Below are 13,589 nucleotides of genomic sequence, written 5' to 3' on the forward strand. Positions count from 1 at the left end.
TGTTAATTCGCTGCATAAACGTTTTAGTCAGGTTTAGTCAATTTGGTGTTAGTGATTAACATGACATTTGATCAAAACGTGTAGTTAGCCTATTTAAACTTTTCTAAATAAATATATGGCGAATATATACCTGGTGTCAACGGTAGGTCAGTAGAAATACGGTCAAAAGAGAGTTAAACATGTCAAGGACTAAATTAAGGGGGAATCTTACAGTAGACTTCAGCGTCGCATTACCAATGTGAAGCATCTATAGGTCTCTGCTATAGGGAAGGTAGGAGCCAATGGGAACAGACGGGGCGGGGCGTACGTGAGGAGTTGTTTTTCATATGAACACGCCCTTCACTGCGCTGCGAGCTTCGCTAGGACTTTAGAGAATGGCTGAAAAGAAGCAAAGCGACAGCTTGATTATCTTTGTCAATGGCAAAAAGGTAAAGAGTCATTTGTTTATTTGCATTTTTCAGACCATCTGCAATAAATGATTGCTTGTGCATAAAGGTAATAGTTGCGTTTCATGTATTCTGCAGAGAAGTTCTGCACTTCAAACTATACAGTCAGGATATTTTACGTAATAGGAAGTAAATTAAATCTTTGCACTGTGACAGATAACGGTCAGTAATGCAGACCCGGAGACGACCTTGCTGTACTTCCTCAGGGAGAGATGTATCCTTTTGGGCTCGTTTGATGGTACTTTTAAAGATGAATGTTTGGTACGCGTGTGAGCTGTTTAACGCCTAAGGCGAATAGCGAAGCAGGAGACTGCATGCGATTTTAATTAATCCCACAACTATTTCCAGACCCATATCAGCACACTGCCCGAGTTTTTCCAGTCAGAACCATGTCTCGTTTACCTCCAGGAGGGACTGAGCACTTTTGTGCGCTGTTAATTCCTTACATCCTTCAGGGGTCCAGACTCGTTCCTCATTCTTCTTCCTAACTCTTTCATACTACCTGCTACGAAGAAAGTAAATTGTATACCATGCGATTAATAACTAAGCAATAAACCTGAAATGTAAGGGGTTAACAGACAATATGACTGTAGAGATGATGTAGGTATAGATGTGTGTGTGTGTGTGTGTGTGTGTGTGTGTGTGTGTGTGTGTGTGTGTGTGTGTGTGTGTGTGTGTGCGCGCACATACTTGATTATGTGCATACTTACTTTTGTGTACATACTTGATTATGCATAACCACAGAGGATCTTACTATATTAAAGTCAAAGTCAAATGTATTTATATAGCGCTTTTTACAACACATGTCACAAGTTTCACAAGTGCATGGGTCCAGATCCCGAATGATCAAGCCAGGGCCAACAGAGCCAAGGAAAAACTCCCCAGGCATGGATTAGGAAGAAACTTTGACCAAGACTCAAAAGGGAACCAATCCTTCATTGGGTGGCCCGGCGATCTATACTTTTTATCTATCTGTACTGTGTGTGTGTGTGTGTGTGTGTGTGATGTCCTTGACTTGTGCAGTACAGCTTACAGGAACCAAGTACGGGTGTGGGGGGGGAGGCTGTGGAGTCTGCACGGTTATGGTGTCCAGATACGATGTGCAGACCAAGGGCATCCAGTATCCTTTCACGTCCCTGCTCTCTCTACATGTCTACACTTCCCCTCCACTCCCACACCCGTTCTTCACTGCAGCTCGTTTACCCCGGGGGCAGGGAGGGTGGGGTTCTTCTGTGCCAGTTCACTGTTGCCCGTGACTCATTCTAACTCTTCTAGGACATTTCGGTGCTGGAGTGTGGAAGCAGTGCTGAGTTTAGTTTCCGCGACTCTATTTAGCACACATTTGTAAAACGCAGCCATATCAGCCGTATATGTGTAATTCTTTGAATCCGTCATGGTGGAATTGACCAATATTGTGTCATACAGGGACTGAAATGACACCTGTAAGTTGTCTGGAGTAATTTACCACCCCATTCAGTAACTAATCATCAAGTCTGTCCAGTTTACTTTCACTTCCTTCACTGTAGAGTCATCTCTCCATCAATGCCTGCCTTATGCCCATATGCCAACTACATGGTGCAGCCGTGACCACTGTCGAAGGCATCGGCAACACTAAAACCAGATTACATCCTGTCCAGGTAACAGATTAAAATCTAGACTGTAATCCAGATTACAATCCAACACCATTAGAGCATATAGAATTTGATCTTATTTATAAGACCCCAGATCACAAACTTGAATGGGATTCCAGTGACACTGAAATAGCTCATATGGACTATTCTTACATTCTTACAAGGTATCATGGACCATGGTCATCTAACATTTGCAACACATTTAGCTGTTTGAAAACATAGTCAAACTGATGGCTCATGTTTGTAACCATCATGTTTCTAATTTTGTAGAGAGCAGCGCATAAAGTACATTACTTTTCTGATGCACAGACTTGTAGATAACACTGTACAGGTTACACAATCAGTGTTCAGATTCTATTTCTGAATTATTTTCATCTTCTTGGTCCATACGTTATGTCTGATAAATCCTATATTATATTTTGAAGTTTATTTCTGTGTGTTTTGTCCAGGAACGTATAGCAAAGACCCATGGCTCTCAGTGTGGGTTCTGTACACCCGGGATGGTGATGTCCATGTACACACTGCTGAGGAACAAGCCCAAACCCACCATGGAGGACATCACAGAAGCTCTGGGGGGTATAACGTTCCCTCACACATGATCTCTCAGAGGCACACATATACTTTACATATATACATGCATAGGCATGCAAATACACACACCCTTTCCATGCCACGAACATGCATACATGCGATACATGTATTTACATTTACTATCGTTTTTTTGTGTTCTGCAATAGCTATACAACCATAAACTACGTATGCTCATCCTTTCAAACTAAGAGCCCTCATATTGTTCTTAAGTGTACGCTTACTGTGTTGTACCTGTTGTTTGTACCTGTCCTAGGCAATTTGTGCAGGTGCACAGGATATCGGCCAATTATCGATGGTTACAGAACTTTCTGTGAGGTGTGTCATCATAGAGCATTTACAACAAGACTACAAGTAGATACTACCATTTACAACAAGACTACAAGTAGATACTACCATTTACAACAAGAATACAAGTAGATACTACCATTTACAACAAGACTACAAGTAGATACTACCATTTACAACATGAGTACAAGTAGATACTACCATTTACAACAAGACTACAAGTAGATACTACCATTTACAACATGAGTACAAGTAGATACTACCATTTACAACAAGACTACAAGTAGATACTACTATTTACAACATGAGTACAAGTAGATACTACCATTTACAACAAGACTACAAGTAAATACTACCATTTACAACAAGACTACAAGTAAATACTACCATTTACAACAAGAATACAAGTAGATACTACCATTTACAACAAGAATACAAGTAGATACTACCATTTCTCTGTGTTCTCCATTTGTATCTCCATCATTGCTTCACCACAAAATCTGGGTCAAATCTAGTTTGACGTGTAGTGCATGTATACATTTAAAAATGAATTGTTAAAGTCTATCATACAGTACAGTACTGTTAATCATTATACTTACTGGTTTGAGATCATAATGCTGTACTTTTTTGTCCCATTGTGTGATAATCATTCTCTGGATCTCTTAGTGCTCAGTTAATCAATGTCTAGTTCACTGAACCTGCTCAGAATGACTCAGAGATTTCTGTGCATTTTTGCAAATAATCCACAATTTGGACTTAAAATGTAATGTAGTCTGTGTACTGTATATCAGAGAAAATGTCTGATGGCTTGTGTTGCTCTACAATAGCAAACAGGCAACTGGGGACTTTGGAACGCTTTGTGAACCTGCAGTGCTGTAACTTCTATATATATATATATATATATACAGTGTACAGTACAGTGAAATGCTTCTGTTTGCGTATACCAGCCTCTGTGTGTGTCAGCGCTGGCTCGGATGCGGCTCCTCCGTTTACCACAGGAGGGGGCTCACAGTCGGCACTAGGCAGAGCAGACACAATCAACAGTGATCCGTCACACCTGTTTGCCTTCCTACTTAAAGGCCTTTCTTAGGGGCCCAACAGCACCTCAGGTGCTAATGGCGCATTTCCACTAGGGCCTGCTTGGCGCGGTACGGTACGGTTCGCGACGGTTTGTGAGTGTTTCCATTAGTACCAGTACCCTGTGAGCCGGCCCCTTCGGGTACTTTTTTCGTACCGACTCGCTCGAGGTTCTAACCGTTCCGAAGCGGTACAGTTCTGTGACGTGGAGGAACAGCATGACACTGATTGGCCAGGGAGTGTCGTCACAGGTTGCGTCAGGAGAGCGACTCCTCCGCTATGCTATGGACTCCTCAGCCATTTTTAAAACCCAAGGAGCGAAGTCTGTTCCCTGGTCAAACGCCGAGGTACAAACCTTTCTGTTAATAATCAGCGATCAAAAAATCCAGGGCGAACTGGACGGGGCCACTAGAAATGTAAAGGTTTTTAGCGAGGTTTCCGCGCTAATGGCCACTCATGGCTACCAGCGGTCCGTTCAGCAGTGCCGGTCGGTCCAAGCTAAAAAAGCTTAACGCGATTACCGGGCGGTGAAGGACCATAACGGACGCAGCGGAGCAAAACCGCAAAGACGGGAAATGGTTCCAGCAAATGGATGCCATATACGGTCACCGGCCAGCCAGTAACGGAAGAGAAAACGTGCTGGACAATGTCGGTGCTGGAGGCCACGGAGAATGGTGAGTGTATTGTGATTTCACAGTTTTACTACTAGGCTCGTAAAAGATGTAATATGAACGTAATATGAACGCATCTATTGTAAACGCAGGAATTTAGAGCTGTGTTTGTAGTTAATGTTACCACCACAGTCACTACTGTACAATAGCTAGCTCTTAGCCTTGCTAGTTGCTAGTTAGCTGTAGCCATAAACACAGCATGAGCAGCGATGACGTGCTACACATTTTGTGCAGTTACGCTATATTGTTGTTGCTTTCACGGGAATACTTGTGTTTAATATTTGTTATTTTTTACGTTCAAGATTCCCCTTCCACTGACGAGGCGAGCGGAGTTGGCGGAAAATGTTTCCTTCAACCGGGCTTTCCTCGGGGTGCTTGGCGAACTTGTGAACACCATGCGAGACAGACGCCAGTAAAAGCACACAAAATGTTGCTTGTAGTACTATAAATATTTATTTCATATAAAGCTATACGTATATATTTGCTTTTTGCACTTTTTAAAAACTATAACTATATTATTTACATATGTTGTACTTTAAATATCTATATTTCATAATAAAGTTTGATTTCATTTGATTGTATGACTGATGCTTTTTATGCAGGGTGTGTTCAGCCTGTTTGAGTAATACCAAATTATTATCAATAATTAGAGCAATCACATACAATAATGAAGATAAAGATAAATAAGATACAATAATGCTATGTGTTAAGGGGCGTCGACCGGTGTTGTGGTCGTATACAAATGATGTCACGACACTACAACCCGCGCGCCAACAGCGACTCCACCCACATTGGGGTGGTTCACCATTGTAATGGAAACACAACGCGACCGTACCGTTCCGTTGCGAATCGACCCGTACCGAACCGTACCGCGCCAAGCAGGCCCTAGTGGAAATGCGCCATAAGAGGGTTAGGGGCATTCCTCAGGGGCCCAACAGTGGCTTTATGCCAGTGCTGGGGTTCAAACCAACAACCTTCCAATTAGGCCAAAGTCATATCCATTTGGCTGCCCCTATACGTTAAAGTAACCTCATATTTTTTTTCAACAGAATAAAAGGACTCTTATTTCTCTCCAACTTTTGTGTAAGACTTAAATACTTTGCATAGTTGATTATCCACAACTATGCATAGTGTGTAGGTCTGCATAGTTTGTAGGTCAGGCCTAATGAAAGTTGTATTAACATAGTTTTGTTTCTGCAGAATGACAACTGCTGCCAGCTGAATAACAGCCTCTGCCTAATGTCCAACGAAAATGGATCTTTGGAACTGGACAAGAACGTAAGAATGTTTTTGGACCTCGGGACACTCATGACCAGTGTTGCGAATAACGCCGTTAAAAATAACGGCGTTAGGTAACGTTGTCATTTTGTCAGTAACGGGATAATATAATTAGTTACTTTTCCTGTCGTTACAACACCGTTTATGTTACTGGTCATTAAAAGCCGTGCGTTACTACATATTGATATACTAATGCGAGCGGACCGCTGCCCAGGCTAGTGAGGAGTAACAGATCCCGATAGGTCACAGTTCTCGGTGTAACACCTGTTTAACTTAACAAGTCAGTAAGCGATTGGCTAAGGCAGCGTTATGATAGCCAATCAGAGCCAGTGTTTTTACACGCGTAACGAGTAACGAGTTACTTTTATTATAGAGTAATTCAGTTACTTTTTTGAACAAGTAGTGAGTAACTATAACTAATTACTTTTTTAAAGTAACGTTCCCAACACTGCTCATGACCCTGTTTGGTACATGTAATAGCTGGGTTTTGTGCTGCTTGTTAAACAGGAAGTCATGCTGAATCTACTGCTATTGGTGTTATAAAACATTTGCTTTCTGTGATCTCTTGTGCCCCAGTGTCAGTTGGATTTCTTCAATAAAGAAGACTTTCTTCCTCTTGACCCCACGCAGGAACTCATCTTCCCACCAGAGCTCATAGTGAGACAGATCTGAGCAGTTTTAGTACTGGTGTTTTTCACAATGGTGCTATAACAAAAATGTTAACTCAAATGTTGGCTTGGTTTGGTAGAAAGTGTGGAGTTAAGCCCTCTGTTGACTCTGCATTTAATTGTATTAATTTGATTTATTAATGACTCTATTATATGTGGATAAAAGGACATTTAAAATGTACCTTTGAACTGGATACAGAGAATGGCTGAAAGTCAGGAGCAAACCACTCAGATGTTCCAGGGGGAGAGGATAACCTGGATCTCCCCCATTACCCTGGGTGAGCTGGTCCAGCTGAAGGCTCAATACCCACAAGCCCCTATTGTCATGGGTAACACCAATGTAGGTGAGATCAAAGGAGTCAGATGTAATGAACGCTATTCCTAAGTACAGTGGTTTGTTTTTGTCAGTACTTAAACACAATTTAGTCAGATGTAATAACCTGTATTAGTTTGTAAAGCATCATGTATATTGCATTATATGGCTTTTTCCTCATTAGGACTGGATATCAAGTTTAAAGGTGTCCTGCATCCCATAATTATATCACCCACACGAGTGGGAGAACTGTTTGAAGTTAATCAGAAACCAGAAGGTATGTGTGTATACTCCTGTAATTCAGTGTGTTGTGTGTGTGCATACTTGATTATGAATAACCACAGTGCATTTGAGGCTTAATAGATTTAAGTCTACTCTTGGTATCAATGTTTGTGGTTTTAGGTTTGTGTATTGGAGCGGGGTGCAGTTTATCCACAGTGCGTAGTGTCTTGGAGAGGTGTGTGTGTTCTCTCCCAGTAGAACACACACAAACATATGCAGCACTACTGGAACAGTTACGGCATGTGGGAGGACAACAGATTCGCAACGTAGCCGTGAGTTATTCTGAGCCTCACACACTTACTGAGAAGCGATACACAACGGTTTTCTGCCATATCTTCTAAACATTCCCTTTTCCTCTTTATTTTGATGACATCCATATTTTTGTCTTAACGTGTGAATGTGTGTGTGCATGTTTGTGTGTAGACTCTGGGTGGCAACATTGTCAGCGCATATCCGAACTCTGACCTGAACCCCGTCCTTGCTGCAGGAAGATGTTCTCTGCTGGTTCAGACCAAAGGTGACTTAACCACTCACTGTCAACTCATCTGTTATGTAACTGTATGTTTGAAGTGTCCTGAACGCTGCTCTCATGTATGTCATGGACCTACTTGACTCATCCCATTTCTCTAAATATGGTCATCATTTCAGATGGAAAGCAGGAAATCCCTCTGGATAAGAACTTCTTTGTGGGTTTTGGAAAAACCATTCTGAAACCAGATCAGCTTGTGCTGTCTGTTTTTATTCCAGTTTCCAGAAAGGTAGGATTTCTACTCAATATTATAAAACACATTACACATTACTCTTTTTGAAGAAAGTTAGTCGGCATCCAGTTTTTTATTTCCTGGATGCAGTTCTCAATTTTGGGAGTAGTATTGACATCATCGGGATTAGTGTATACACCTGTCCAGCTGCTCATTAACCAAAATGTCGAATCAGCAAATCACATGGCAGCAACTCAATGCCTTTAGGCATGTAGACATGACCAAGACAATCTGCTGCAGTTCAAACAGAGCATCAGAATGGGGAAGAAAGGTGATTTAAGTGACTTTGAACATGACATGGTTGTTGGTGTCACACGAGTTGGTCTGAGTATTTCAGAAACTGCCATCTCTAGGGTTTACAGAGAATGGTCTGAAAAATAGAAAATATCCAGTGAGCAGCAGTTCTGTGGGTGCAAATGCCTTGTTGATGCCAGATGTTAGAGGAGAATGGCCAGACTGGTTCAAGCTGATAGAACGGCGACAGTAACTCAATTAACCAATCGTTACACTGAGACATACAGAAGAGCATCTCTGAATGCACACCATGCTGAACCTTGATGTGGATGGGCTACAGCAGGTGCCACTCCTGTCAGCTAAGAACAGGAAACTACAGGCTGAGGCTACAGTTCACACAGGCTCATCAAAATCGAACAATAGAAGATTGGAAAAACGTTGCCTGGTCTGATGAGTTTCGATTTCTGCTGTGACATTCAGATGGTAGGGTTAGAATTTGTCGTCAACAACATGGAATCATGGATCCATCCTGCCTTTATCAACAGTTTAGGCTGGTGGTGGTGGTGCAGTAGTGTGGGGGATATTTTCCTGGCACACTTTGGGCCCATTAGTACCAATTTAGCATTGTGTCAATGCCACAGCCTACCTGAGTATTGTTGATGACTATGTCTATCCCTCTATGACCACAGTGTACCCATCTTCTGATGGATACTTCCAGCAGGATAATGCACCATGTCATAAAGCGTGAATCATCTCAGAATCATCTCAGTTTTCTTGAACATGACAATGAGTTCACTGTACAATCTATTAGAGCACCTTTGGGATGTGGTGGAACGGGAGATTCACATCATGGATGTGCAGCTGACAAATCTGCAGCAACTGTGTGATGCTATCATGTCAATATGGACCAGACTCTCTGAGGAATGTTTACAGTACCTTGTTGAATCTGCCATGAAGGATTAAGGCAATTCTGAAGGCAAAAGGTGGTCCAACCCGGTACTAGCAAGGTGTACCTAATAAAGTGGGCAGTGAATGTACAACTTGCAGTATTATCTGCATAGCAATGGAAGCTAATACCAAACATACATATGGTTCGGGTGAGAGCGAGCGTGAAAGGCAAAGCGGCGCACAGCGAGCCTCACCCTGTCTGGTCCCGTGAATCACTAATTTCTCGGATACGTCCTAAAGAGCAAGCGCGCGCATGTGCGTGCTGGGAGCTGACGAGGGCTCTCTCCCCCACGCTGACGACTCAGCCGAAAGCACTGACGGTGGCTGTCCGGTACCGAGGCGGGCTCCTGACCCTCCCCGGGCAATGGAGCATGCTGAGGTGCCCGGACACTGCCGGTGGCCCTCCCACCGGGGTTCAGCTACCTGGTTGATCCTGCCAGTAACATATGCTTGTCTCAAAGATTAAGCCATGCAGGTCAACATTGTAGTAACATTGCATATATGTGTGTCAAATGAAAGATCCGAATCAATAGTGACACCTAAGCTTTTTGCGGTAGATTAGGTGTTACTGAAAAACCATCTAGGGTAAGGAAAATATCGGCCAAATTGCTTCTAGCAGCTTTTGGCCCAAGAATCAGCACCTCAGTCTTATCGGAATTTAGTTGAAGAAAATTAGATGCCATCCAGTTTTTAATGTCCTGGACGCAGTTCTTAATCTTGAGAGTAGTAGTGATATCATCTGGATTAGAAGATATACAACTCAGTATATCATCAGCTTAGCAATGGAAGCCATGCCTACAAATGATAATGCCCAATGGTAGCATATACAATGAGAATAATAGGGGGCCCAGTACAGATCCTTGTGGGATGCCATATTTTACCTTAGTACGTTCTGAGCATTCGTTATTTACTAGTAAAAATTGGTAACGATCTGTCAAGTAGTACCTGAACCAGAAGAGTGCTTGACCTCTTATGCCAAGAGGCCTATGTGTTTCCAGCCTAATAAGTAGAATATTATGATCAATGGTGTCAAAAGCAGCACTGAGGTCTAGCAGTATGAGAAAAAAACATGTCCTTTATCAGAGGATATGCTTGGATATTGGATGTTGGATATGAATGACAGATTAGAGATTGACCTATAGTTGGACAGTTCTTGGGGGTTAAGACCAGGTTTTTTAATTAGCGGCTTGATGACTGCAAGTTGAAGTGAACTTGAAATGTAGCCCAGGCAGAGAATAGTTAATTATGGTAAGCAACGGTTCTACATTGCTATGCAGTAATTCTTTAAGAAGATGGGTTGGTACAGCATCTAGTATGCATTTGGAGGGCTTAGCAGATTCCACCAAAGAAATAAGCTCCTCACGACCAATTGGGGAAAAGGACTCTAACAGGGCATCAGAGCTGACCAGACAGCTGTCAGGGTGCATTGGCATGTTGACAGGCTCAGAGATAGCATGACTAATTTTTTCCCTAATTTTATCAATCTTATCATTAAAGAATTTCATAAAATTGTTACTGCTACTGTGGTTGAAATTCTGTAAACCCAAAATGGTAAGCACAATAAAAGTCAGAAGCAGTTGGGTAGGGTAATAAAGTAAAATGAATTTATTAAGCAAGTATGGATTAATTCCAGAGACCCCTGTTACAAATGCACAAGGCGTCTACCCCAGAGAACTAATTCCCCTCTCCGAACTTTCATCTCTTATACTTTAATTCATAAGCACACAAGGTGTTCACGAGGTGAACATGAGGTGATTAAAACATATGATTGGATGAAATTGACACAAATCACACATGATTTGACAAATGTATATTGGCCCCTCCCCTCATGCTCCATCCACACTTGGCAGTCTTGTTATGGTGTGAGTGCTGCCATGGCCACTTCCATGTTGAGACTAGGAGACCAGCTGGTGTCTCCAGTATGGATAAGAGTGAGGTCACTCTAGGACAGAGGTCACCAACAGGCGGACCGCGGTCCGGATCCGGACCCGAACGCAGTCCTGTCCGGACCCAATCTCATTCCTGATTAACTGGATATATAACTGGCCATCCCATCCGGACCCAGAATAAATTGTTAAAAATATTTCTTAATTTTGACGGGAGAATTAATTTAAAACCGGAGCATTTATTTCAGCGCTATGGAAAAAAACACTCCGTCACGAGTGTTACGTCGTTCGCCACCCCCCCCTCCCGTCCCCCCGACCGCAGGTCTGCCAAATTTGGCCCGCGGAACAATATAGTTGCTCTAGGAACATTAGGCACCCAGAGTGGACCGATGACGTGGCAGAGGACAGACAGTATTCCTCTGAGGCCTACTGACCCACACCAGACACTGAATGGCTTCAATGTCCTACTTACATGATTAACACACATATATATATATATATATATATATATATATATAGGTAAAAGCTTTAGCTTATACATCTTATCAGGGGACTATTATGTTAAACATATACTAATAAAGCATAGCATCAAGGAAAATATTAAAATTTCCACCACACTACACTCTAATGGGATTAGTGAATTGATTTGTTCATGACTCCTCGTTAGGCTAGAAACAGTTTTAAATAGGAGTCCTGAATTGTTTTTATGTTTTTCTATTAAATCCGATAAGTATGAGGATTTTGCCATATGGAGGGCATGCTTATTTTCAATAAGGCTGTTTTGTTTTGATGATAGTCTATACACTTCTAACTTAGAATTTTGCCATTTCCGTTCGTTTGAGACTCTACGTGTGTGCTCGTTGGCGCTATTCTTCTCTCACTTACTCTCTTATATCGTAATGGCGCAACCATGTCTAAAGCTGTATGAAGAGAACTCTTGATGTGCTCAGAAAAACGCTCTAGTCCTTCCGGAGCTACAGGTGGATCAATGTTTGTCAGACCCGGTAAAATATCAGTGAGCGCAGCTATGGTACTGGGTGTTATAGTACGTTTAATTTGGTAGCGGGGCGGCCGATGAATTCCGTAGTTCAAATGCGGTATTCAAAAGTATTGAAGCCTGATTTTTGAGACACGCCTATATCTGAGTCATAGAGTGTGGCAACACCACCTCCGCCTGAAAATTGCTAGGAATTGCCGATGTCAAGACAAGAAAGCTCCTCACAACACATGGGGCTCTTGTGAGTGAATGAATGTTCGATTTATATAGCGCCTTTCCAGATTCCCAAGGCGCTTTACAATTTAACACAGGTACAAGTCACAGACAATCAATCACACACACACCGGCGAGAAGCGGCAGCCAATTGCGCACAGCATACTCTCTACCGGAAGCCACAGCCCCCTGGGGGACTGAATGGGGTGCAGGAAGGGGAGAGAGGACAGACCCTAGTGGCAAAGCACCATCCACCACTGGGCATACAAGCACACACACGCACGCACACAGACACAGACACTACTTTTTATTGAACCTAGAGACACAGACACACACTCAGGGAGAATTTTTTGTTGACTGCCAATTTACCTAACCTCCATGTTTTTGGACTGTGGGAGGAAACCGGAGATCCCGGAGGAAACCCACGCAAACACAGGGAGAACATGGAAACTCCACTCAGATAGGGACTTGAACCCAAGACCCCAGTGCTGAGAGGCAAACGTGCTAACCACCAAGCCACCATGTTGCCCAATGAGGCACTAATCAGAACACAAACTCAAGCACTAAGCAGTAGGTCATCTGAAGCCAGGGTGTATCACACCAGACAAGACCTCAAAATCGAAACCAGAGTGTAAAATATGACCATATACACATCCGTAATAATCTCTATATAAATAACCATAAGAATGTATAAGCTGTAAGAGGTAGTTCTCAAGAGCTTTACAGGACTACTCTTTAAGATCTATTCAGATGGGATTAGTTTTGTGTGGTGAGGAGGGGTGATGAATTTATTACCCATGTTCCAAAGTTCATTCAAATTAAGTTCAACTGATCTTACAGCACTCATTTAGGTCATAAAACCTCGTTTGTGTTAATTCAAGCCAGGACATTTGTTATTTTACCTTTGACCAGGAGATCTGTGCCTTTCCAGATGCATTCACCACCACAGCTGCCTGGAAATTCTCGCCAACATGTTTAACGACGTTTCCTCTCGTTAAAAGGGCAATGTCCAGATCTACAGCAAAAGAGAAAGGAAGGCAGATTCTCTTTTCTCTGTTTTCAAACTCGGCTGCAAATGTAATTTCATCTGTGTCCACCTGCATCATCATATCAGTTCATAATGATTCTTCTGGATTGTTCAGAGCTGTGCGTTAGGTGAGCTGGTCAGGAGCAGCAGATGTGCATGACCACGATGCTCCTCGAGGATGCCATAGAGTCGTTGTCCAGCAGGGCAGGCGTTTTGTGTAGAGCTAGCGGGCCACCCAATGGATGATGGGTTCCCTTTTGAGTCTTGGTCCTCCCGAGGTT

At 42.6% G+C, this 13,589-nt stretch overlaps 1 protein-coding gene across 3 annotated transcripts in view; it reads left to right on the forward strand.

The window, feature by feature from the left end:
• The first annotated feature begins 220 nt into the window (after positions 1-220).
• Positions 221-13,589, forward strand: part of aox6 (aldehyde oxidase 6) — a 32,813-nt gene continuing 19,444 nt past the window's right edge. Inside the window, exons 1-13 of one of the 3 annotated variants that reach the window (XM_077009589.1) lie at positions 221-428; positions 603-660; positions 1,470-1,566; positions 1,975-2,083; positions 2,527-2,653; positions 2,922-2,983; positions 5,902-5,979; positions 6,556-6,636; positions 6,847-6,991; positions 7,145-7,237; positions 7,363-7,514; positions 7,666-7,759; positions 7,891-8,000. In XM_077009589.1, the coding sequence (XP_076865704.1) occupies positions 375-428; positions 603-660; positions 1,470-1,566; positions 1,975-2,083; positions 2,527-2,653; positions 2,922-2,983; positions 5,902-5,979; positions 6,556-6,636; positions 6,847-6,991; positions 7,145-7,237; positions 7,363-7,514; positions 7,666-7,759; positions 7,891-8,000 (1,260 nt within the window). In that variant the 5' untranslated portion in view covers positions 221-374. The remainder of the gene's footprint in view (positions 429-602; positions 661-1,469; positions 1,567-1,974; positions 2,084-2,526; positions 2,654-2,921; positions 2,984-5,901; positions 5,980-6,555; positions 6,637-6,846; positions 6,992-7,144; positions 7,238-7,362; positions 7,515-7,665; positions 7,760-7,890; positions 8,001-13,589) is intronic. The other 2 variants (XM_077009412.1, XM_077009499.1) reach the window with 2 other exon arrangements.

Source organism: Brachyhypopomus gauderio, chromosome 1 (genome assembly GCF_052324685.1).
Source record: "Brachyhypopomus gauderio isolate BG-103 chromosome 1, BGAUD_0.2, whole genome shotgun sequence".
Taxonomy (NCBI): Eukaryota; Metazoa; Chordata; class Actinopteri; order Gymnotiformes; family Hypopomidae; genus Brachyhypopomus; species Brachyhypopomus gauderio.